Source organism: Chiloscyllium punctatum, chromosome 24 (genome assembly GCF_047496795.1).
Source record: "Chiloscyllium punctatum isolate Juve2018m chromosome 24, sChiPun1.3, whole genome shotgun sequence".
Lineage (NCBI taxonomy): Eukaryota > Metazoa > Chordata > Chondrichthyes > Orectolobiformes > Hemiscylliidae > Chiloscyllium > Chiloscyllium punctatum.
Genome location: NC_092762.1, coordinates 58,191,267 through 58,217,470, shown reverse-complemented (window position 1 = coordinate 58,217,470; position 26,204 = coordinate 58,191,267). Strand labels below are relative to the sequence as shown.

General features: G+C 39.2%; 1 protein-coding gene across 3 annotated transcripts in view; it reads right to left on the bottom strand.

The window, feature by feature from the left end:
- The window catches only part of tmem259 (transmembrane protein 259), a 55,412-nt gene extending 33,440 nt beyond the window's left edge, over nt 1-21,972 (bottom strand). For 2 of the 3 annotated variants that reach the window (XM_072593917.1, XM_072593916.1), the window contains exons 1-2: nt 21,527-21,972; nt 4,050-4,301 (exon numbers count right to left, since the gene is read on the bottom strand). In XM_072593917.1, the coding sequence (XP_072450018.1) occupies nt 4,050-4,301; nt 21,527-21,706 (432 nt within the window). In that variant the 5' untranslated portion in view covers nt 21,707-21,972. The remainder of the gene's footprint in view (nt 1-4,049; nt 4,302-21,526) is intronic. The other variant, XM_072593915.1, reaches the window with a different exon arrangement.
- Between the last annotated feature and the right edge of the window lie 4,232 nt (nt 21,973-26,204).

Here is a 26,204-nt window from a genome sequence, read left to right as displayed (position 1 = left end):
TTGACACAGGTATAAGCACATTTCTGCATACGCAAAACTTTAATATAACTTACTGACTCTCATATTTATTAATCTAGCATGTTTTTATTACAACCCATGGATCACTTGCAGAAGCTCCTCTCTCATCTTTTCCTTTGTTGCTCTTGGATTTAATACATCTGGACTGCCAGTCAAGACTTGCTTAGCTGTTGGCAGAATTCATAACTGCTGCCTGTCCCTTTTTCAGGACATGAAAAGCAGGCAGAAAATCCTATTGTGAAGTTTAAGCTTGTTCCAAGCTTTTCACAATGCAAGAACAAACAGCATCTTCAAAGAGAAATGGTGGTCCTACAATTGACTAACATTCTAACAACTGACTTACAGTACTCCTGAGAGCAAACATCAATTTTTATTGTGTTCCTCAAATGCTTGGGTTATGGTTCAAAGACAGTGAGGACAAAACAGTGAACAAAACTAACACTAGAAGGAAGCCATTTAGGCAGTCACATTTAATCCCAACTCTTTGCCATAACAATCAAACCCACCATCCCATATGTTTTTCCCCACAAAGATGCTTTAAGTAACATGAAACATGGGTTTTAGGAGTGGGAGTAGGCAATTCATCCCTTCGAGTCTGTTGTGCCATTTAATAAGATCATGAATGATTTTATCTTGGTCTGAACTCCACTTTTTTGCCCTTTATTCTACTTTTCATCAGAAACATATATATTTCTTTGTTGAATTTGTTGATTGATTCTGCCTCCATTGCAGTTTGGGGCAGGAAGTTTTCACAGATTCACAGTAATTTCTGCTCATCTTAGATTTGAGCCTACCTCCTTTCATTCTAAATCTATGACCTTTTGTTCAAGATATCTGTTCAATATCCACATTATCAATGCTCTTTAGCATTTTATATACCTCAATCAGATCCCCTCTCATCCGTCTGAACTCCAGTGAGCACCAGCCCAAGCTAGTCAACTGCTCCTTGTACGACAGCCCTTTCCTCCCTTAAATTAATGTGGTGAAACTCTTCTGAATTGCGTTCAATAACACCAAATCCTTCAAGTAAGGAGGCCAAAACTGGACACAATATTCCACATGTGGTCTCACCAACACCTTATATAACTGTAACAATACTTCTTTACTTTTACAAATCGGTCATTTTGAAATAAATGTCAGGATTCCATTTGCTTTTGTTATGTGCTGCACCTATAGACCCACTTTCTGCCATTCATGCACTATGATGCCTAGATCCCTATGAACTGACACACTTTGAAGTTAAATAACAATTTGCCCATTAATTTTTTCTAGCCAAAATAAACTAAATCGCACTTATCCATATTAAACTCCACCTACAATATTCTGGCCCATTTTCCATGCCAAAGAAATGGCCATCTGTAAACTCTTGTCTCCTCGTCACAGCCTGCTTTTCCACTTAAATTAATATCAACCATGAATTTTGCTATATTACACTTTGTCCCTGCTCACAGATCATTTATGTAGATTGCATATAGTTGAGGTCCAAGAAACCTGTGAAATTCCACTAGTTACAGTTCACCATCTAGAGAAGAACACATTTATCCTGAACCTCTATTTCTGTCAGACAGCCGATCCTCTATCAAAGCCAATATCTACTCTTAACCCATGGGATCTAACCGTCTGGATCAGTCTTTTACGCAACACCTTGTCAAATGCTTTTTGGAAGTCTAAATATATCACATCCAATGGATCCCCATTATCCACCTTGCTAGAGGAAGGTCCTCCCTACAGCAAAACTTTCACAGTTCAACAACTGCCCAAGAAAAAAAGAATCAGATTTTTCTCTTCTAATTTACAGCAACAATTTTGAATTGATGACTTGTTGTCATAAACTACAATTCCTCTGCAAACTGAGCAAACTCTATTAACGCGAACAAGTTGTTTTTTTGCCCATCAATAAATATCTAACCATTCTGCTTTCTATTGACAAACATTATATATTTGATATTAAAAAGAATCTTTGGAATATTATCCAAAACACACAATATCTACAACATTTCTTATATCCAAATGGTAATTTCTTCAAAAATGTTACTTTTTATAAACAAATACATACTGACTGGACTTATTATCCCATTCTTTTCTAAATGCTCACCAATACGATTATAATAGATTCTCAGGGCTTACTCATACCTAACTTTAGACTGAGGTACAGAAAAGGGGGAAATCAAAACTGTTAAAATGTGGGCAATGATTTCAAGGAAGCTTTTAAGTAAGGAGGAAAAGGGTTCCAAAGGAGAGGAGTAGAGTGGATAAACAAATTATTAAAGATGGACTGAAGTTAAGTATATGAGATGATGCAAGTTTGGAAGGGGCTATTATGCACACGTTTCCTTTATACTTAACCTGGCAATCATTAAAATGAACTATTTTTCATGTTTGTTTCAATCCAGAAATTTGTACACACAAACACATTGATGGACATGTACACAAATATACAAGTATAGTTACATGCACACAGGCATGGCAGCCACTAAATTAATATTCAGAACCATTCAGTTTGGTTCTAATTCTGGGAATAAACCGAAGATTTGAAAAATAAACTGGTTGGAGACGGAAACACATTCAGACCCAGCTTGCAAACCAAACTGTGAGCTTCCCTCAAAATAAAGTTGTGACCTATACAGTTTAGATAGTTTCTGCTTCAAAGAAAGCAGAAACTCAAATTACATGTGACATATACCTTGTAAATATGGATGCACAAACTAAAATATTACAGCCCTTAAAATTACACTTCATCTGGAATTATATAAATAATTATGTTCAATAAAATCAAGCAAGTTCACATTTTTTCTGCTTTCCATTTAAAGTACTGTGCTGATGACACAGTAGGTAGTCAGCAATAACCCCAATGCCAAATCAAGCCAAACAAATTTACTTCACCTCTTAATAGCGGCTATAATACAATGATATAATACAATAGCATGTAGAGGCAGTTTTATTAGTCACGTCTCAATAAATACAATACTTCAACAGTGAAAAATAAATGGCATCTGGTACTATTAACACCAGGATGAAATACTGGTGATGGTGACTGCACAGCAATGGCAGAAAATGGAGGATGGATGGAGTATGTTACACAAGTGGTATTTTAGAGTGATCTTTTCCCCAGGTTTTAATGGCACAAACACTTAACAAGTATATATTCCTGACAATAAATTCCTCATCCTGCATTAGAATGTGTATCAGATTTCCTCACATCCAGATTATCTCAACCCTGAATATGGTAAATTTTGTAGAGTGCAATATTTATCCAAAACTGCTACTACCAAATAGAAATCGAACAGGTGCAATCAGTTGTTTAAAAAGTGGACTTATGCATTTTTGTCTATTCTGACAACAGCCTCAGAGAAGACTTACTTTCTATGCATGCACTCCATACACACCTATTGGTTCACTTCCTTTCATCTGTACATTTCACTAAATTTGCCGCTCCATATTTCAAAATCTCCATCAGTGGAACATTTGCACTGCTGGGACATATTACTGTTCCATTTCCTTATTTAACTTACAATGAATGAAGGTGCAAGAAAGCTACTGTGGGCTAGGGTGCTTGAGAATCAGCAAATCAAGTGAAAAAAGTAGTATTTTTAAATATCCTTGGTTTTTACTAGATTTTTCTCTCCCTGTGGAAACTGCATACACAGCATATCCATAAACTGAATTCAAATAAGTAGGTCTCCACACACTGAATAGCTTCAGAGGTTTCCAAGCCTATGAATCAAAGATGCATTATGGAACCTCAAGAAAAGCATTCATATACTTACAAATTTGTTGTAATTTGTATGCATCTATAACTGTTGACACTACTGTGGAAAAAGGTTTACTTTACTATATCCCCACTTATCTTTAAATATGAAAAATCTTTCTTTGCACCTCCCTATTTAATTCCAGAGTCACTGCAAAGCTGCAGCACAAACTTAAATTACATTTTTAAAACACGAGAACTTCAAAAAGATGTTTTCATCCAAAACTGAATCTAAATGAACAATTTTGTATTTACTGTGCCTATCTTGGCACTGTAATCTCACCTGTATAGAACTATTGTCAAACATTTCTACTGACAGTTCCTCTTCATCTTCTGTTGGTTCCTTTACCATACCAGCAAAGTTTTCTGATTCGTAGAACTGAAGGAAAATGGGGGCACGACTAGAGTTTCGTTGGATTTCTACACGGAGGATCCCATCTCTTGGCCACTTTTCACGGACATGCTCCAGGCAATTAATTGGAGAGCGAGAAAAGGCAATATGAATGTAGGCCAAAATAAAAAGAACAAAGAGAGCCTGGAAAAGAAAATTACTTAATTAAAATTCCTTTGAAAAGCAAGCACACAGTTTTTTGGGGGAATAGGATAGGGTTAGAAAACTTATCTATATATACCACACGACCAAAGCATTATGTTTCTGTGTCAGGGGTGCAAAATCTATTTCACGTTACATTTCAGAACAGGAATTCCTGCAGAATATTTCATAATACTGATCATCTCAGTTAAGACTAAAATCCAAATCAACATTGCAAAGTATCCATGATTAATACCAAAATAAAGTTGCCATAGTCCCAGACTATGAGATAACGCATGCTGAGTTTAATCCATGTGTCACGAAAGTAAATTGAGAAGGTGGGACCTTCACGGTGATTTCACCAGTGTGGGAAGTGAACTCAGGCTGGTGGTTTCATTCGGCATTGCAATCAGCCAACTGAGCAAACCAACCCCCTTCTAGAAGTTATTATGAACTAGAAGATTCATTGAACACATCATATTACCATAATGGATTGAAGCAAGACTGAAAGCCAGGTAATTTGCAATGTGTACTGCACCTGCTGGCCACATAAAACCCCTCCATAATCTACCAATTTGAGGGGATGAAAAAATATTTAGCACTAGCCTTTATGCTGCATTCCTCAACACCATTCGGAATAAACAGGTTACACATTCCATCAGCGCTGTGATAATTAGACTCAAAACCTAGTACCTTCAATATCGGCAGTGTCTATAGAATGTGACACACAATGGCAACACACCATGATGTTGGGCAGAACTACCTTTCCTGAGTTTTACAAACAAGTTAATCAAGACCAAAGTTATGGAAAGACAACATCCAAGTAACGGAAAAACAACATCCAAGGAACACATGAAGAAGATATACGTGGCTTTTCATTGCTGTTGCAGCCGAATCATAAGATTTCCTACGTATCACCCTTGGGTGATTCAAACAACTGCAAGTCCCCAAGGAAAATTAGGTTAATTAAATATAGATAGCAAATACGACTTGACAGGCTCTCTCCCAGTTCAAGATCAATTTTTTTAAAAATTTCACTTCAATAAATAAAATCTTTCTGAGTACCTTTATGAAACCGAAGTGTTCTCAAATGGAACATATTGCCAAAGCTAGATAACACTAAACGAACCAGGATGGCAAACCTCAACTAAGAAGCATAGATAAACAGTGCAGCATGATGGACATGTGACATTCAGGGATACATCTGCAATCTTCCAATGGAATGGAAAGAATGCAGATGTAGACAACAACTCTTTTAGCTTAAAGGCACAGGTTCAATTCTAATCCAGCCTCCAGCTGGGAGGTTCCTATACAAAATTAATGTGAGCAGCTGCAGTACTACAGCTATGAGCAGTGCATTCGGGAACTCTCTTCAAATAGGACTGACAAATATTAATGCAGTAGACAGATTTTTACTAATGCTGCTTAATTCAAGACTTGCATTCCGGTTCATTTAGTACTACCCAGCTAGCTCTATCAAGAGAGTCAGTTTGAGAACAAGTTTTAGCAAAGATGCACAGAAAGGTACAATCACAGACATTGGTACGCTTAATGCCAAAACTAGTGGACTCATTCCATGATCTGCAAAAGAAATTACTTAACAACCTATGAATTAGCATCTATTTGAAAGCCCAAGATACATCAACTGTAAGTGCCAGATCTTGCAACCACTCCTTTTGTGGTTATAATGGACCCAACATTAACACCTTCAACTCAAGGAGGGAAAAAGAAAATTGCAATCTTCACATTAAGTAAACAAAATATTACAACTATGAAGACTTAGAACCTAACAAGATATTAGGTAACTATCCGTCACCGGTGGAAGAACCCACCTGCTAATTTGCAAATTGTCAATAACATGATATATAGTTTCAGACACAATGTCTGTTGAACATCAAGCTGTTCCAGTCGCTCAAATATGAATTCAACTGGGTACACTGATAAACAAAATCAATATTATCAGTCTGTTTTAATTAAAAATAAAGAATCAGAAACAGAATTTTAGAGCATGAAGAAATTGTAAGCTTACTGCAAAATCTAAGCCCCAGCTTGAAAAATAATATAAATTACTCAGTGTTGTCATCACTAGCAGGAATAACTGAAAACAAGGAAACTTAAGGAATTTATCAATAAGTTCCACAAATCTGCAACTGGATATATTCCAGTAAAGAAAATTGGATTAGGCCTTCTATTTTAACACTAACAACAACCCGTAACAGACACTAGTGGTTCTCAATAGAAATTTAAAAGGAGCATAAATATAGTCAAAACCTGCCTGAAAAATTGGTTCTAAGAGTATCAGAAAATGCAAATGTGGTTTCCAAAATAGAACGTGTCCACCAAAATTGTGTATTCCTCGAAGTACAGTTCAAGTTAAATTAGCTGTTTTAGGGAGACAGCTGTTTGCCCTGTGGACAATATATCTGTAATTAACTCTTACACCTGGCATCATTCCAGCACTGGAACACTCAAAGGGTCAAGCCAAGTTAGATCACAATATGCCCATTTGAACACTGCACAATTACAATAGGACACTGTGCTCAATCTTCAAAAATGCATTGGTTTTTGGCAAGACTACAGAAACAGGAAGTAGATCTTAAAAAAACACAGTAAAATTCATAGACATGTTTCTGATCAAACATGCACTTTCCAGAAGGGTCAAAAAAATGCCAGTGCACGCTTAACCTGAACAGGATGGACACATTTTAGCAGAATTCCATTCATAAGAAAATATGTATTGAATAGCACAGAAGGAAGAAATAGTTAAGAGAAAACTGGAGGAAGTCAACACTTTCTTACATAATTACCTACTTCCACCACATTGCATCTTAAAGTAAACATTTAATTTTTCAGTGTTCATTAGTGGGCCCCAGGAGTTCTTGTTTCAATTCAATAATTTTTTGTGACATGAAAATTAATCTGAGGTTTTTCTATTATACATTAAGATAATACTGGCAATTGGTGGTCTCTAATGGGTTTTCTTTTCGAAGTACTAACAAATTACGTTCAACTCATTACAAGATTCCTTCCCTTGCATAAGTCACCAATTTAAAAGCCAAAACTCAACAAACAGAACATATAGGTTCAGAAAAGATTTACAAGGATGTTGCCAGGGTTGGAGGGTTTGAGCTAGGAAGAGCCTGAATAGGCTGGGGCTGTTTACCCTGGAGCATCGGAGGCTAAGGAGTAACCTTTGTAGAGGTTTATAAAATCATGAGGGGCATGGATAGGGTAAACAGACAGGATTTTTTTCCTCCCTCTGTTGCAGTAGTCTAGAACTAGACGGCAAAGGTTTAGGGTGAGAGGGGAAAGATTTAAAGGGGATTTAAGGGGTAACTTTTTCATGCAGAGGATGGTGCGTGTATGGAATGAGCTGCCAGAGGAAGTGGTGGAAGCTGGTATAACTACAACATTTAAAAAGGCATCTGGATGGGTACATGAATAGGACAGGTTTAGAGGGACATGGGCCGAGTGCTGACAAATGTGACTAGATTAATTTAGGATATCTGATCAGCATGGACGAGTTGGACTGAAGAGTCTGTTTCTGTGCTGTACATCTCCAGAATGCCAAGACTCTTACAACCCTTTGTAGTTGGAAAATATTTACAATTTCATTGAAACTATGTATCCATGGTGGAATTTATTCACTTCCTATAATGGTTTCCTTAAAAGGGAAGTAATGTTTCAGCAGCACCACTGCAGGCCAAACAAAAGGTCGTGAATCACAAAATTGATTATGTTAATGCGTCCTATTGAAATGTTATAAATTGCAATCAGGATTTGAGATCCCCACTTACTACCCTAACTTTTTAGTTATTTGCAGAACATTTGTATAGTAAGTTGTATGACCATTTGTATAGAGTGGAAGAACAGAAAATTGGTGGATATGAAACACAGTACAATGTCACGTGAACTTTCTTTTACAAGAGGAGGAGGAGGATACCATGTTATTTATGTTCAGGCACTTTTTCCTGTCTTGGAATCAAGCCCACTTCTTTGTAAAACATACTTATGATGCCATAACATTTAATTTCAAATCTACAATTAGATATTATGACAGTGTATCATGAAACTTATTTCAACAATAGGAATAGAAGATAAAGTCACCATAGTTTTACCAAGGGTCGCACTCTCATGAGAGGGAGAAATGTGACTGGTGGTGGTTTAACTTGTGGGTCACCATGCCTCAGCTGAGGGAAGGTTGAGAAGGAGAACCCTTAATGGTAACCTCAGCTGGTATGGGAATTGAACCTACACTGCTGGCATCAGTCTACATAATAGGCCAGCTGACCAGCCAAATAGAAATATTCAATCTTACAAGCAATAAATATTTGACTGAATTGAGATTGCCTTCATGAGCAGAGCAAGAGAAACAGCACAGAACAAATCTCTCAAAGGCATATTATTGTCACAATGGGAATAATCACAGTACAAAATATATAATTATATTAAAACACTCATCTGGACCTAAACACTTATTAAATTTGAGATATCCTAAATTATCCAAAATTATATTACTTATCGATTTCAATATTAATAAGGATATCACCCTAGGATGTTTAGCATTTGTTTCTTAAACTGACAATTAGCTTGAATTTCCTTTCAGCAACCTGTCACGGTCCTATACCATCCTTAACAGTCTTTTGACACTGCTGAAAAACTTTTGCTAACAATGCTATAATAGCACACACCCTTCTCTCCCACAGACATCTTGCCTAATTTTATGCCTATTTTTGTCTCTTGTAATTTGAGTGCAATATTTTCCTTGTACTCCCAAGAGTCGAATGAACAGAAGGCAAAAATACTGCAGGCACTGGAAGTAGTGAAAAACAACTTGCAATTATACAGTGTCTTTAACATAGAAAAAATGTCTTAATGCGCCTCACAACACCAGTATGAAAGCAGCTTTGCCAAAAACTGAAATACTTTGAACACTCAGATCAGGCAGCATGTGTGGGCACAACAGATAAACCAACAAGTGTAGCCTTTTTTCACTGAAAAATACCAAAAATCTAAGCATATTAATAGAATCCAACAATGGAGAGAAAAGACATGTGTTATATTATGTATATTTAATATGTGAGACACAAAACAAATGCAGACTTGAATCAAGTGTAGAATAGTGCAACAGACCACCTCAGTAAAATCGAAAATCACTGAATGGTCCCCACTCAGCAACAAAGAACTACTTACATTTTTTAAAAACTATAAGATGCTCAATACCAAAAATTAAATGCACACTTAATTCAGTGCTATTTAGGCTGTTGTCAAAAATTTAGAAACCAATATGGCTCTTATTTTCGTACAGCACAGATACCAATATTTAGAAGTTAATTATTTATTGACTTTGAAAGAGAAGATATAGTGTGTGTGACACACACACACACACACACACACACACACACGGAGAGAGAACAGAAAAAAAGAGTGGTAAGGAAGTGGAAAAATCTATTAAAAAAAACTCAGTAGGAGATACCAACTTCTCAGTAAGCAATACAGACATTATTTACTGGACAGAGGTGAACAAATTCCAAGGTCAAATGTGGTTTGTCACAGATAAACAGTAGCAGAACTAAATTGCAGTAAGATTTCTTTCTCAACTCTGGTCAGTACACATTGCAGATGGTATGGTTACAGTAAAAGCTACAGTAGCAAATACATTGTGAAAGAGAAGGCAGGGAATAAGAAACCAAAATAAGATATCCCAATGTGAAATATCCTATCATTGCCTGGTAAAAAGGATAAATAGCAATTTTGATTAACTTTGAAAATGTTAAATGCAGGGCATAACAGGTATGCAATTTTCACTCCACGAATATATGAAAATGTAAGAAAAAGCAGCATGGATAGGCCACTCAGTCTCTCCAGCCTGCTCTGCCACGCAATCAGCTCATGGCTAATCTGAATGCAGCTTCACCCCACATTCCTGCCTGCAGCCCGTAAACCTTTGGCTTCCTTGTCAATCAAAAATTTGTCTAACTCAGCCTTGAACATATTCAATGAGCCAGTCTCCGCTGCTCACAAAAAAAGAGAATTCCAACCTGGAGGAAAGAACTCCTTCTCACCTCTGTCTTTAACGACAGACTGCTTATTTTGAAACTGATGTTTGACAAATCTCTCAAGCCTCTCTCAAAAAAGTGATAGCTTGAACAGACTGCATAACTCAATATGAAATAGTGCACTGTAAAGGCTGTCTTTTTATCCTTATGTATTTTTGATTGTGAATGGAAACACAAAAATCACTGATTTAAAAACAATAATTATACTTCTTAAAAAAAAGCAAATGATCTGACATTCATTGCAAGTACTGTTTGCACATCTGCTTGTTGAATCAGCAAAGGAGGTCTACCTTACAGACAAGCTAGAATCAAGGGTGTGTACGAACAAAACTTTGGCTGGAAACAAGCAGATTGATCTGTGGATGTGCGACCAGTTATTTTGACAATGGCCTTTTGCCTGCCAACAGGACTGGCTCAAGTCTTTAAACAGCTTGGAAATGTGAATCTTTTGGCAAAAACATCAGATCTGTGGAGGAGGAGGAGCTACTTTTGCTCTTCTGCAAATCAAAAGCTCAAGCCTGAATCTTTTCTGAAACTTGACTTTTAAATTGATAATTCAAAGACCTTTGTAAGTGGGAACCAGTCACTTGTGCCTCCTGCAAATAGTTAAAAGTATCTGGAGAAGGAACACTGAAAAGCAGCATTCTGGACACATAAATTCTCAGCAAACCCTGTGGACAGGAACCACTGAATTACCTTCCTAGTCCTTCCCCTGGCATACAGTTCCCATTTTAGTTTCTGTATGAACATGTAGAGGAGTTTACAAGAGGGTTAAGATTTTGTATGAGTTATATATAGTTATAGTTCATGATTGTTTACTTGTCATAGTCATTTTTGTTATGTATGGACACCTAGTCCGTACTTTGTCAATTCTGGGTCTAAAATTCAAGTAAACTAGGGAATTCGGCATGCTTTTTAACTATTTAACTTTTGTGACCATGCTACCACAGTGAGATAGATTACAGTATTGATTTTCCAAAGGAATTTGTAGAAGTGAGCCCAAAACCAGAGGGATTCAGGTATAGCTAGAGAATGGATGAGAAACTTGGTGAAGAACAGAGGAAATGAATAGCTAATGGTTGAAAGGGATAAGGAGATTGTGCATAGGAGTGCAGTGGGGAAGCTGGTGTGTAGGTATGCATATGTGGACATATGAGTGATTGAATTGCAAGGCGTTGGGATTAGTTAAGAAAACTATGGACTTCAACATACATGAATCACTTGGATTTAAAAATTCATTGCATGTTACTCAAATCTATAGATAATGCCACAACTGGATTCTCAAACAAAAAGGCAAAGTAAAAATTACAACTGCGGATTTTCAGATCAATATCAGAATAAATCGACTATTCAAAAGGTGAAATAAAGTCCATAGGTCCGAAAGCATACATCACGATATTCCACAAATGGTGCTTAAATCAAAATTACATAGCAAACACAACACAAAACAAACCCAACAGACTGAAGTCAAAAGAATACTGAATGATGCTTAAAATAGTAGAATATGAATTAAAGGAAGGGATGAATGCTCAGGTCAGACTATTCCTTGAGTACTACGTTTAATTCTGGTTCCTAAGAAGCGAATGAGGTTCATATGTTGAAGGCAACAGAGTACAGCCACAAGATTGACTCTTGATTGGAAATTGTCATAAGGAAAAACAACATGTTCATGTCATGCCCTTATTGCAAACAAATATCCTCAAAATTGACTCATAGGAAAATCATAAAACAAAGTTTGACAATGACCCACATAAGGTCATATTAGATCAGATGATCAAATGTTTTGGATGTAGGTTTGCTCGCTGAGCTGCAAGGTTCATTTTCAGACGTTTCTTTACCCTACTAAGTAATATCTTCAGTGGGTTTCGGGTGAAGCAATGCTGAAAATTCCTGCTTTCTATTTATATGTTTGGGTTGGTGATGTCATTTCCAAAGACCAACCCAAAGAAGCCCAAACATATAAATAGAAAGTAGGAATTTTCAGCATTGCTTCGCCTGAAACCCACTGAAGATATTACCTAGTAGGGTAATGAAACGTCTGGAAACGAACCTTGCAGCTCAGCGAGCAAACCTACATCCAAAACCTCAACCTGAACTAAAATCTTCTCAAAACTCGCTAAGATCAAATGTTTGGTCAGAGAGGTAGGTATCTTAAATAAGGAAATCCAGGCAGACAGCCATGTTGGACCAAATGATCCCTTAGTCTCAGTTAACGTCTATGCAAATAGCCTCAGAAAGTTACATTGCAGATAGACAACGGAAGTCACTACGAAGTTCACAAGTCTATGTCATAGCCTGTTCTCTGAAAAAGGAACAGCAAGCCTTCTGGTTCCATGTTTCTGTTATTCTAAAAATTTAACAAGTTATTGAGAAAGAAGACACTGAGGACCCATCCCATAAAATTTCAGGCAAAGGACTGAACTTGTCCATTCTCCAGCTGAGAGACCCACCTGCTAATACTTCAAAGAGAATGATTTGTCCTTAAAAATGTTCACATAAATTCTGAACTTAAGCATAGATAGTAAGGAAATCCTGTCAGCACAGATGCTTAAGAAACATTTGACAGATCAGCGTCCTTTTATAAACTGATCCCTCAGGTACAGAAATAATGAGCTTCACTCATGCTAAACATGGCTGTTTAAATTGTTACATTTGCTCCTTGTACCTAAAGATATAATTTGGAAATCACACATCCTGTCTGTTATAACGTCACTCAGAAATCCAATCTCCAGTTTGGTTTCTAAGGGGCTACAGGAATTATAGCAACTAACTGTAATATAAGTCATGGGGTGAGAGAAAATGCATGGAGAAAATTGATCTATCCTGAAGATACTTGCCTTGTGCCTGATTATTAACAAAATAAAGTGCCACATGCTCTATTCGTCTGTCACTTTTCTTGTCATGCATTTCTATATTAGTAGTGAATACTATAGAATATATTTGCTGGACATAAACTGGTCAGATGAATGAAAATGGTCTTTTCTGGTGCTGCACACTCCTATCAATATTAAGCTAAAAGGGGGCATATTGGCATAGTGGTAGTGTCTGTGGACTAGTAAACCAGAGGCCCAGGCTAATGGGCTAAAATCCCACAACATCAATTCATAAATAAAACCTGGAATTAAACACTAGTTTCAGTAATGGTGAATATGAAACCATCATTGAATGCCGCAAAAACATCTCAGAAAAAAAGTGAGGCAAATGTAATTGCTATTGAGAAATAAACTCTTTAAATCTAAAAATCAGATTAATTTAATACGTCTCTAAAGGGTATCGCCAGCTGTACCAAATCAAAATTGCTAATTCATTTTTGTCTTTTTAAGCAGTCTAAATAATTTTGCTTAGTCAGTTAATAGGGAACTATGTTAAACTAAGGCCTGAGAAAAAGGATTAGAAATAACGCATACAGTAAATAACGCATGCATAGTCTTCCACTGAGATAAAAACTATCAGCAGAATGCCCTCACAGCCATATGAGCTATATCACACTCAGTAAGTTCTCACGATCATACAACAGAATCACCAATTAAGCAAACATAGATCCACAGGGCATAATTTAACTTCCCTCTAACAGGAGGTGAACGAAAGATGAGGGTGGGGATGGACAGTATTAACTCAGGTTGTGAAACAAGGTGTTTAGAACCTGCTGCCTCACAGACTATCCCTGATTGAGTAGGGGATGGGTGGGGGCAAGAGAAGTTGGAGGTTAGCCACCTTTCTGGTGAAGGATATTGAATACAAAAGAGTTTATGCTTCAGTATTGCAGGGCATTGGTGAGACCACACCTGGAGTACTACGTAAGTATTGTTCATATTTCAGGAAGGATGCAAATGCACTGGAAGCTGGGTTTACTGGACAATTACAGAACAGGTAGATTGTCTTACGATAACAGGCTAGGATTACATCTGGAGTTCACAGAGTAAGAGATGACTTGATCAAAACATTGAAGATCCTGAGATGGCATGACAGAGTGGATGTGGAAAATATGCTTCTGCTTGTGGGAGAATCTAGAACTAGGGGTCACTGTTTAAAAACAAGGGTTGTCCATTTAAAACAGAAATTAGGAGAATTATTTTTCTCACTCAGGTTTGTCTGCCTTTGGAACTCTTTTCCTCAAAAGACAGTGGAAGCAGAGTCTTTTAATATTTTTAAGTTACTTGATAAACAAGTGGGTGAAAAATTATTGGGCAGAAATGAATGTGGAATAATCAGATATGCTGTGATCCAATTAAATGTTGGAGAAGGCTTAAAAAGCCAAGCGCCTACTCCTGCTCCTAATTCATATGTTCGTCGGTACAGCCAAAGTCCATGCCAGTCTTATTCAAAGTACTGTCATGGTTACTTCAAATAGTTTGTTGTTCCTTTACCTTTGCTTTATGTGAATCAAAGAAAGCACATAAGCATATTTTTCACACATGTCAAAGTGCTCAGAATCATAGAATCCCTACATTGTGGAGACAGGCCCTTTGCCCCAATTAGTCCACACCAATCCTGTTAGGATATTTAATCAACCTACGAAATGAAGGAAAGGCAGTTACTCCTTCCAGTTACAGAGGCAGAAAAAGTTTCAACATGCTTAAGTATTGGATTATTTCAAATGAAATGCGCTACTGTACCATAAAGGATAACTTGCACACATTGTATATCACTACTGAATTAAACTAATCATACTCAAATTTAGGCCTGTTTCATATTGACCATTGATGATATAATAAATGTAACAGAAATCTTGAGTATAAAAATTGCCTCAAATTTTTCAGTAAGGTTCAGTAAGAAACAATGACCCAAATCAGTAAGTGAAACAGAGGGGAGGTGAAATTAAAACCATGTACGAAACTAAACATAACAAAAGTTAGTAAATTTTAAAATGGGAGGTGGCAAACAAGAAGCCAGAATATAGGACTTAATCACAATTCACATTAAATTGAATTTAATGCGGCACGGTGGCTCAGTGGCTAGCATTGCTGCCTCAACACCAGGGACCTGGTTTCGATTCCAGCCTTGGGTGACTGTATGGAATTTGCACATTCTATTGGGTGTCTCCCACAATTCAAAGATATGCAGGTTAGGTGACTAGGCCATGCTAAATTGCCCGTAGTGTTCAGGAATATATAGGTTAGGTGCATGAGTCTGGAGTAAATGAAGGGGAATGGGTCTGGGTGGGATACTCTCGGGGGTGGGGGGGGTGGGGGGGGGTGGGGTTGGTGTGGACTTGTTGGGCTGAAGGGCCTGTTTCCACACAGTTGGGATTCTAATTCTAAAATTTTGATAAGCTCCATAATTGTCCCAAAAAGACATCTCTCTTCATTCATCAAAACCAAGAGGATTAGGATGAGGTAACAAAACTTTCACTTTTATTGCCCAGCTCCCCATATTCTGACCCCAGAAATGTGTCAAGATGCAAGCAAAAAAGAACCAAGTATTATTGCTAACCTATTTCTGTAACAAAATATTGTTACAAAAGACCTACTTCCACTATGAACTGGTTGAAATTCAGATACTAGATTATTACAGAAACTAATCAAGAAAATTCAACATAGCTTCATGAGGGGTAAATCAAACCTGACAGGTATATTACAGTTCTTGAGGAGGTAACAAGCAGAATAGATAGTCATAGAGGTCTACAGCTAGTCGGCCCATCAAGTCTGCACTGGTCAAGAACAACTAACTAACCATTCTAATTCCATTTCCACCATTTTGTCGATAGATTCATTAGCTTTGGGGGAGCAGTGGATGCAGTATATTTGGATTTCAAAAGTCATTCACTAAGGTAAAATACTTAACATGAGAGCCCATGGTATTATGGTTAGCATAGATAGAAAATTGGGTAACTTAACAGAAGACAAAGAATTGGTATAAAGGGGACATTTTCAGCATGGCGAACTATAATTCATGGAATGGCACAGTGATTTGCACTGGGGCCACAACTATTTACAATATATAATGTTTTGGATGATGGAAGCACTAAGTTTGCAAATGACACAAAGATAGAAAGGCAGGTAGTGAAGACTACATCTGGAATCTACAGAGGGTTACAGGTAGATTAAGTGAATGGGAAAAAAACTTGGCAGATGGAATATACTGAGGGAAAAATTTAAGTTATAAAGAGTAGAACAGTTGAATATTATTTAAATGGAGAAAGACCAGAAAGTTGCAGCACATGTGGCAAATAGAATGTTAGTTTTTATTTCAAAGGGGATGGAGCATTAAAATAGGAAGGTCTTGCTAAATCTACACAATGCACTAGCTAGATTGTATAATGAAATACTATTTTGGTCCTCTCATCTGATGGTCCAGAGAAGGTTCACCAGGTTTATCTCAGATGTGGAGGGATTTCATTATGAGGGGATGAGCTTGTACTTATTGGAATTTAAAAGACTATGAGTAGATCTATTGCAACATATTTGCTTCTTAGGGAGCTTGACAGGTTGATGCTGAGAGGTTGGTTTCCTCTGTGAGGTAGTCTAAGACCAGAAGACATAATCTCAGAGTAAGTGGTCACCCATTTACGGTGTACACGTAAATTGGTGATTTTTGGTTCCTGACAGAGGGTAGTGAGTTTGTGAAATTCTTTACCATAAAGGGCTATTGAGGTTGGATCAGTAAGTATATTCAAAGCCAAGATAGACAGATTTCTAATAAATAAGGGAATCTAGAGTTATGAAGATATAACAGGAAATTGGGGTTAAGGATTACCAAGTCAGCCATGATTTTGTTGAACAATACAAACTCCATTGACTCAATGGCCCATTCTGTTCATGCGGCTTATGATCTAACCAGGTGAAAATGAATCTCCTAACTTATTGAAATAGTTTGACTTGCAGGCTAGCAAAAACGCAACAGGGTCTGAATGCAATAAATTATTAACCACTCTAGACTGAAATACTTCCATGTGGATGGTTACATTTATATTTTGTCAAAATTAGTCAATAAATAACCAAGATTCAGAAAAAAGGCAAATCACTGCTTTGTATAACTTCATCAGAACATCAATTTAAAGGACCTGTGTTTTATCCTTTGCAGTTTAAGGAGAGACAACTGCAGAACAAGGGTATATCTGTCCGCTCTTAAAGGCAAAATTCTTTTCTTAAAATAAAGTTCCATCTGGATGTAGATTTGCTTGCTGAGCTGGAAGGTTCATTTCAAGACGTTTCGTCACCCTACTAGGTAACATCTTCAGTGGGCCTTAGGCAAAGCACTGCTGATGAGTCCTGCTTTCTATTTATTATATATACATACGTGTGTGTGTGTGCGCGTGTGTGTGCGTATACACACATACACACACGTATGTATGTATGTATAATAAATTGAAAGCAGGACTTATCAGAAGTGCTTTGCCTAAGGCCAAGTCCTGCTTTCAATTTATTATACATATATATATAAAAAATATATATATAAATAGAAAGCAGGACTCATCAGCAGTGCTTTGCCTGAGGCCCACTGAAGATGTTTCCTAGTCGGGTGAAAAAACATCTGGAAATGAACCTTCCAGGTCAGTGAGCAAATCTACATCCAGAACCTCAACCTGAGCTACAAATCTTCTCAAAACTCGTTAAAGTTCCATCATAAAGTTTAGAAAGGAACAAAACTGGGGCATATTTTTCTAGCTATTCTCCCACCACAGGGTGTCTATACAATTAATTAGTCTAACCCTTCCTCCATTTTTAAACTAATCCCTTTCTATTTAGTATTCCACCAGCAGCAGAGAAGACGAGAAAAAGATAGCTACAAACTCTGCTATTTCTTCCACTGTTTCTCTTAGAGCAGTCAATCCCTTTTTTAAAAAAACTGTAATTAGCTGCACACCTTAATCTGCTGCATCATCTCATTTATAAAGCACTAAGTTATGTTAGCACTACACTTCTGTGATATTCATAGTTCACTTTCCATCCTGTGTACTACCTGTCATAACTAAATGAAAAATTTAAAGATCCAAACAAATCTTCAGAACTGGCAGAATTAATGCCATAACTACTTCTCAAGAATCTAAATATTGTTTTTTCCGTTTAAAATTCACATCTACAGTAATTGGATTTTGCAGTATTTTTAATTGAATACAATAAACAATCAACATGGTCAGCCTGACCAATAACCATCCACATAACAACCTGCAGTGTCTGTTAGGTAAAGGTTCCCAAGCTGCTCCACAGAATTGTTATAAAACAAATTGACATCAAGCCATATAGGGGGATAGTATGACAGCTTGTTCAAAGAAATGGGGTTTGAGGAGCACCTAAAAGTAGGAAAGAGAAAATGGGAGGTTTTCACAGGCATTTCTAGTTTTAAGAAATTGGCAGCAGGTCATAGCCACCAATGTTGCAAATTAAAATCTGGGATGCTCCAGAGACCTGAATTAGAGAAGCACAGACATTTTGAGGGTTGCAGAACTTGACGCGATTACAGAGACAGAGACTGGCGAGGTCACAGAGGGAAATGAAAACACTGATAAAAGAATTTTAAAATCAACACATTGCTTAAATATAAGCTGATGTAGGTCAGAGAGCACAGGGCTTTTGGAAGTACAGAAGCTGATGTGAGTTGGGACACAGGCAGAGTCCAGACCGACCTCAGGTTTATGGATGACAGAATGAAGACAGTCAGCCAAGAGAGCATTACAACAGTCAATCCACAGGTAATAAAAGACAAGGATGAAGGTTGTAGAAGGGTTTTTTCCTTGGGAATGGGGGGGGGGGGGGAATCTAAATACAGGGACCACAGAATAAGGGAGTCTACTATTTAACACAGATTTTCAATAATTCCTCTCTCAAGAGAATTGTTCATTTTTGGAATGTTCCCCACCCCCAAAGGGCAGTGGATACTGGGTCATTAAATACATTCAAATCTGAGTCTCACTGATAATGCAAATATGTGGCTTGATGCTCATCTCAGGGTCAAATGTGAAACCAAGCTAGTAAACAGTATGGTTCAGCCTCAAACACAGCCAGGGAGAGGGATGGTTTTAGCACCAGAGACAATTGCTTCAGTGTTCTCAATACTTCAATGGGAAATATTTCTGCATATACATCTACGGTGCTGAATATTAGAAGTAGTCTGGCAACTTAGTGTTAGTGACAACAGAAAGCTCAAAAAAAGGGATCTTGAAGTGCTGTCCACAGATCCAAGAGTGGAGAGACAGATTCATAGGGTCATTAAGGCAGCATTTGGGACGCTTTCCTTTCAATTGAGACATACATTATAACAGCAGGGAGATTATGTTGGAGCTGTACACAACTTTGGTTGGGTCACAGCTGAAATATTGTGTGCAGATTGCACTGGAGGGGGTGCAGAGGAGGTTCACTATAATGTTGTCTGAGATAGAGTATTTCAGCTATGGAGACAGGCTGGATAAGGTTGGATTGATTTTATTTGGAGCAGAGAAGTTTGGGAGGAACCTGACTTGAGGTGTATAAGATTATGAGGGTCATGGACAGGGTGGATAAATAGCAACTACTCCTTTTAGTTGAAGGGTCAAGAACAAGGGGCACATTTATGAAGTGAAAGGCAGGAGGTAGGAGAGGATTTGAAGAAAATGTTTTTCACCCAGAGGGTGGTGGTGTCTGGAATGCTCTACCTCAAAGGGTAGTTGGTAGAGGTAACCTCACAATCTTTAAAAAGTACTTGGAATAAACACTTGAAGTGATGTAACATTCAAGCCCATGAGGTAAAAACAATGACTGCAGATGCTGGAAACCAGATTCTGGATTAGTGGTGCTGGAAGAGCACAGCAGTTCAGACAGCATCCAAGTAGCTTCGAAATCGACGTTTCGAGCAAAAGCCCTTCATCAGGAATTTTGCCCGAAACATCGATTTCGAAGCTAATTGGATGCTGCCTGAACTGCTGCTCCAGAATTCAAGCCCATGAGCCTAGTGTGGGAAAATGTGAGTAGCATATTAATTTGACTCGATCGCACAAAGGAACTCTTCTGTACTATATAATTTTATGAAGAGTTTGAGAAACACAGTAGTCAGGCAAAGTTAGATACTGTTGGCTTACACGTGGAAAGTGATACTACATTTTGGACGTCACCAAGGAGTAGCATATAAATGAGGACAAGGCAGGTTTCGAGGAATAATACCAGATGTTGACCATTACCCATGACAACACTGACTGGCAGAACAGGTGCAAGTAGTCAGCCTAGTCCTACATGGGAAAACAAGGAAAAAGGTAATGCATATTATCTTCCAAGCCAAAGAATTTAATGGATATGATTGAAACCTGGTAAATGCACTCCCTTCCATCTGGACAACAATGGAGATGCATTGAAGAATAGTATAGATAACCAGGATAAAGGTTACATAACAGAAAAAAAAAGGATAGATTGGTTACTTTTTATCACCATAGCGTGTCTGAGATTTTTCCTTCATGTGGCTCAAAACTGATTTGAAGAGATTCAAACATGGAATTTTAGGAAGAATTGAGAGGTGACATGTTTAAGAACTTTAGAGACAAAAAAGAAATTGGGAGTATTGGTTATGCGCAAGAATGGAGGGATGGTTCATTTGACGGGAAGGCTGATGACAACGGATTGCAAGTCGTAGTAGTAAGTAAGTAATCGAAGGTAAAGAACCTTTACTGATATCCGGTAACATGAAGATTAGATTAGATTAGATTACTTACAGTGTGGAAACAAGCCCTTCGGCCCAACAAGTCCACACCACCCCGCCGAAGTGCAATCCACACCATACCCCTACATTTACCCCTTACCTAACACTACGGGCAATTTAGCGTGGCCAATTCACCTGACCTGCACATCTTTGGACTGTGGAGCACCGTGCAAACTCCACTCAGTCAGTCACCGGAGACAGGAATTGAACCCAGGTCTCTGGCGCTGTGAGGCAGCAGTGCTAACCACTGTGCCACCGTGCCACCCACAAGGTAAAGAGGGTGACAACAGATTAAAGGGTATAGAGTACATAATGCATTCCCAAACCTCTTCCTGCAATCGTTGTGCAACCAAAGCATATTGGCCTTACAAACACTACCGGGCATGTGATCGTAAAGTTAAACACAATGGAACATATTAAATAAGGGAAGTAGCAATCCCAAGACAGGGCTCGAAGGGTGCACATGCGCAGTTCTTTGCGCAACCCCCATGCTCATCTCGAGCCAGGGGCCTCCCCCATCCCCATTCCAGCGGTATCCCCCAAAACTAAAACAATAATATTAACCTTCAGCAGCACGAAGAACTCAAACATTCTGCGAAAGGATGGGGGGAACACCCTGGCATATGTCACGGCCATCTTGAAGAAGAGTGCGTGGAAGAGCCGGTCCCGGACATTGATGAGCGGATTCGGGTTCAGATTGTTGTTTCTCACCCGGTTCGGGTTGTTGGGCTGGTTTTCCGACATTTTCCTCAGCTCGAGCAGATTGCTCTTAAATTTCGAAATAGCAAACTTCTCTGTTTTTGTCCGGATAGTGTTGTGTCAAAATATCATTCGCCTCGCAGCTGAGTCAGTTTTCAGTTTTTTTTTCTCCCCCACCTCGGCCGCGTTCTCAACTCCGTCCTGCCCAGACCTACCGTTTCCCACATCGCACCGCGCACACAGCTCCCACCCCAACTCCCAACCATAGCGCCCTCGCCACGTAGGAGGACTTGGTACACGTCCACGTTACAACTGCCATTGGCAGTTAGGAGGAGCTACCACATACCACGCGCATACGCACTACTATAAACCCCAATGGTAGCGTCATCGTGGATTCGGAGGATTTACAACATCATCCGCACACACGCGTGTACGATTGCGGCTCCGCATAATAGCGCCGTCGCCGGTTTGGAGGTGTTACTACGCACCACCTTTCTCGCATGCGCACAAACCCATGTTCCAAATCCAAAACCCTAGCGCCATTGCTGGCTGGGAGGGGTTACGACGCACAGGAAAACAAACATAGTTCCCATTCCAAATATGGCACTATCTCCGGCTGGGAGGGGTGATTGTATCTACGTACAGGTACATAGCGCCTTCCCTGCAGTGACAATGTGACTTCACAAACAGCGCCTGCACCAGGCAAAGTGAAGTTCTCGCACCTTACACCAGGCATCTGAGGGCATACTCCACTGTATTTACTGTATACTCTATAGAGCCATGTTCAGGGATTTAGAGTCATAGAGATGTACAGAATGGAAACAGACCCTCGGTCCAACCCGTCCATGCCGACCAGATATCCCAACCCAATCTAGTCCCACTTGCCAGCACCCAGCCCATATCCCTCCAAAACCTTGCTATTCATATATCCATCCAAATGCTTCTTAAATGTTGCAATTGAACCGGCCTCTACCACATCCTCTGGCAGCTCATTCCATACATGTACCACCCTCTGCGTGAAAAAGTTGCCCCTTAGGTCTCTTTTATATCTTTCCCCTCTCACCCTAAACCTATGCCCTCTAGTTCTGGACACCCCGACCCCAGGGAAAAGACTTTGTCTATTTATCCTATCCATGCCCCTCATAATTTTGTAAACCTCTTTAAGGTCACCTCTCAGCCTCCAACACTCCAGGGAAAACAGCCCCAGCCTGTTCAGCCTCTCCTTGTAGCTCAGATCCTCCAACCTTGGCAACATCCTTGTAAATCTTTTCTGAACCCTTTCAAGTTTCACAACATCTTTCCAATAGGAAGGAGACCAGAATTGCATGCAATATTCCAACAGTGGCCTAACTAATGTCCTATACAGCCACAACATGACCTCCCAACCCCTGTACTCAATACTCTGACCAATAAAGGAAAGCATACCAAATGACTTCTTCACTATCCTATCTACCTGCGACTCCACTTTCAAGGAGCTATAAACCTGCACTCAAAGGTCTCTTTGTTCAGCAACACTCCCTAGGACCTTACCATTAAGTGTATAAGTCCTTCTAAGATTTGCTTTCCCAAAATGCAACACCACATTTATCTGAATTAAATTCCATCTGCCACTTCTCAGTCCATTGGCCCATCTGGTCCAGATCCTGTTGTAATCTGAGGTCACCCACTTCGCTGTCCACTACACCTCCAATTTTGGTGTCATTTGCAAACTTACTGATTGTACCTCTTATGCTCGCATCCAAATCATTTATGTAAATGACAAAAAGTACAAGGCAACATCCTTGTAAATCTTTTCTGGATCCTTTCAAGTTTCACAACATCTTTCCAATAGGAAGGAGACCAGAATTGCATGCAATATTCCAACAGTGGCCTAACTCTTGGGAAATAAGGGAGGGAAAGAAATTGAGGGTTTGGTTAAGAAAAAGAAGGAAGCATATGTCAGTTATAAACAGGATAGATCGAGTGAATCCTTAGAAGAGTATAAAGGCAGTTGGAGTATACTTAAGAGGGAAATCAGGAGGGCAAAAAGGGGACATAAGATAGCTTTGGCAAAAAGAATTAGGGTTAATCCAAAGTCTTTTTACAATTACATTAAGGAAAAAAGAGTAACTAGGGAGAGAATAGGGCCCCTCAAAGGCAGCCTTTGTGTGGGGCCGCAGGAGAGGGTTAAATGAGTATTTTGCAGCAATATTTACTGTGGAAAAGGATATGGAAGATATAGAATGTAGGGAAGTAGATAGTGACACCTTTTTTAGATAAGATGAAATTACTTACAGTGTGGAAACAGGCCCTTCAGCCCAACAAGTCCACACCAACCTGCTGAAGCGCAACCCACCCAGACCAATTCCCCTATATTTACCCCTTCACCTAACACTACGGGCAATTTAGCCTAGCCAATTCACCTAACCTGCACATTTTTTTTGGATTGTGGGAAGAAACCAGAGCACCCGGAGGAAACCCACACAGACACGGGGAGAATGTGCAAACTCCACATAGAGAGTTGCCTGAGGCGGGAATTGAATCTGGGTCTCTGGCGCTGTGAGGCAGTAGTGCTAACCACTGTGCCACCCACTGCCACCGTGCCACCCACTTGAAAAATGTCCATATTATAGAGGAGGAAGTGCTAGATATCTTGAAACGCATAAAGGTGGCTACATCCCCAGGACCTGATCAGGTGTACCCTAGAACTCTGTGGGAAGCTAGGGAAGTGATTGCTGGGCCTCTTACTGAGATATTTGTATCATCAAGTCACAGGTGAGGCGCCGGAAGACTGGAGGTTGGCTAACGTGGTGCCACTGTTTAAGAAGGGTGGTAAGGACAGCCAGGGAACTATAGACCAGTGAGCCTGACGTCGGTGGTGGGCAAGTTGTTGGAGGGAATCCTGAGGGACAGGATGTACATGTATTTGGAAAGGCAAGGACTGATTAAGGATAGTCAACATGGCTTTGTGTGTGGGAAATCATGTCTCACAAACTTGATTGAGTTTTTTGAAGAAATAACAAAGAGGATTGATGAAGGCAGAGCAGTAGATGTGATCTACATGGATTTCAGTAAAGCGTTTGACAAGGTTCCCCAGGGGAGACTGGTTAGTAAGGTTAGATCTCACGGAATACAGGGAGAACTAGCCATTTAGATACAGGACTGGCTCAAAGGCAGTGGTGGTGGAGTGTTGTTTTTCAGACTGGAGGCCTGTGACCAGTGGAGTGCCACAAGGATCAGTGCTGGGTATTCTACTTTTTGTCATTTATATAAATGATTTGGATGTGAGCATAAGAGGTATAGTTAGTAAGTTTGCAGATGACACCAAAATTGGAGGTGTAATGACAGTGAAGAAGGTTACCTCAGATTACAACAGGATTTTGATCAGATGGGCCTATGGGCTGAGAAGTGGCAGATGGAGTTTAATTCAGATAAATGCGAGGTGCTGCATTTTGGGAAAGCAAATCTTCGCAGGACTTATTCACTTAATGGTAAGGTCTTATGGAGTGTTGCTGAACAAAGAGACCTTGGAGTGCAGGTTCATAGCTCCTTGAAAGTGGAGTCACAGGTAGATAGTGAGAGTGGAAAAGGCGTTTGGTATGCTTTCCTTTATTGGTCAGAGTATTTAGTACAGGAGTTGGGAGGTCATGTTGAGGCTGTACAGGACATTGAGGTAAAAACAATGACTGCAGATGCTGGAAACCAAATTCTGGATTAGTGGTGCTGGAAGAGCACAGCAGTTCAGGCAGCATCCAAGTAGCTTCGAAATCGAAAAGCCCTTCATCAGGAATAAAGGCTTAGGCCACTGTTGGTTAGGTGGTTGTGGAGCAGAATCATACAACACAGAATTTATAGCAACAGGATAGCAGTGTCATCGAAATATTAAACAAATTTAGCTTGAGTCTTTCATCTTTTAGAGTGATCATGTTTTGAATCCTTATTGTGTAAATCCCAGAACTTTTTTAAAGTTACATTCTCAAAATAGCTTTTAACAATAGGTGCCATCTCAGCTCAGATAATGCATTGAAGGTGTGAAGTTATAGTGTGTCTGTGTCCCATTGTTAGGTCAGACTGATTCTATTTCTAAAGTGGGATTTACAGAATTTTACATGGATTTATGCAGGTTTTGAGCAAAATAAGATGTAATTCTGCAAGTACAAATTCATCCCACAAACTTATATATGTGTGTGTCCAGGGGAGACTGAGTGAATGTCTTCACGTGAGTGTGTGTTTGGGGGTGTGAGTGTCTGTGAGAGGGTGTGTGTATGTGTGTGAGTGTAATGTGTATCAGTCTGCAAGAGGGTGTGTGTGTGGGTGAGGTGGAGGGGTGTATGTGTGAGTGTATGAGAGAGAGCTTGTGTATGAGACAGGATCTGTGTGTGTGTGTGCGTGTGTGTTTGTCTATGTGAGAATGTTTAGTGCAGTGGGGTCATCTGTGTTGCGACATGAACCCAAGGTCCCAGGTTGAGGCCATTCCAATAGGTACTGAGCTTGGCTATCGGCCTCTGCTCGGCCACTTTGTGTTGTTGCCTGTCCCGCAGTCCACCTTTGAAGATGGTCACCT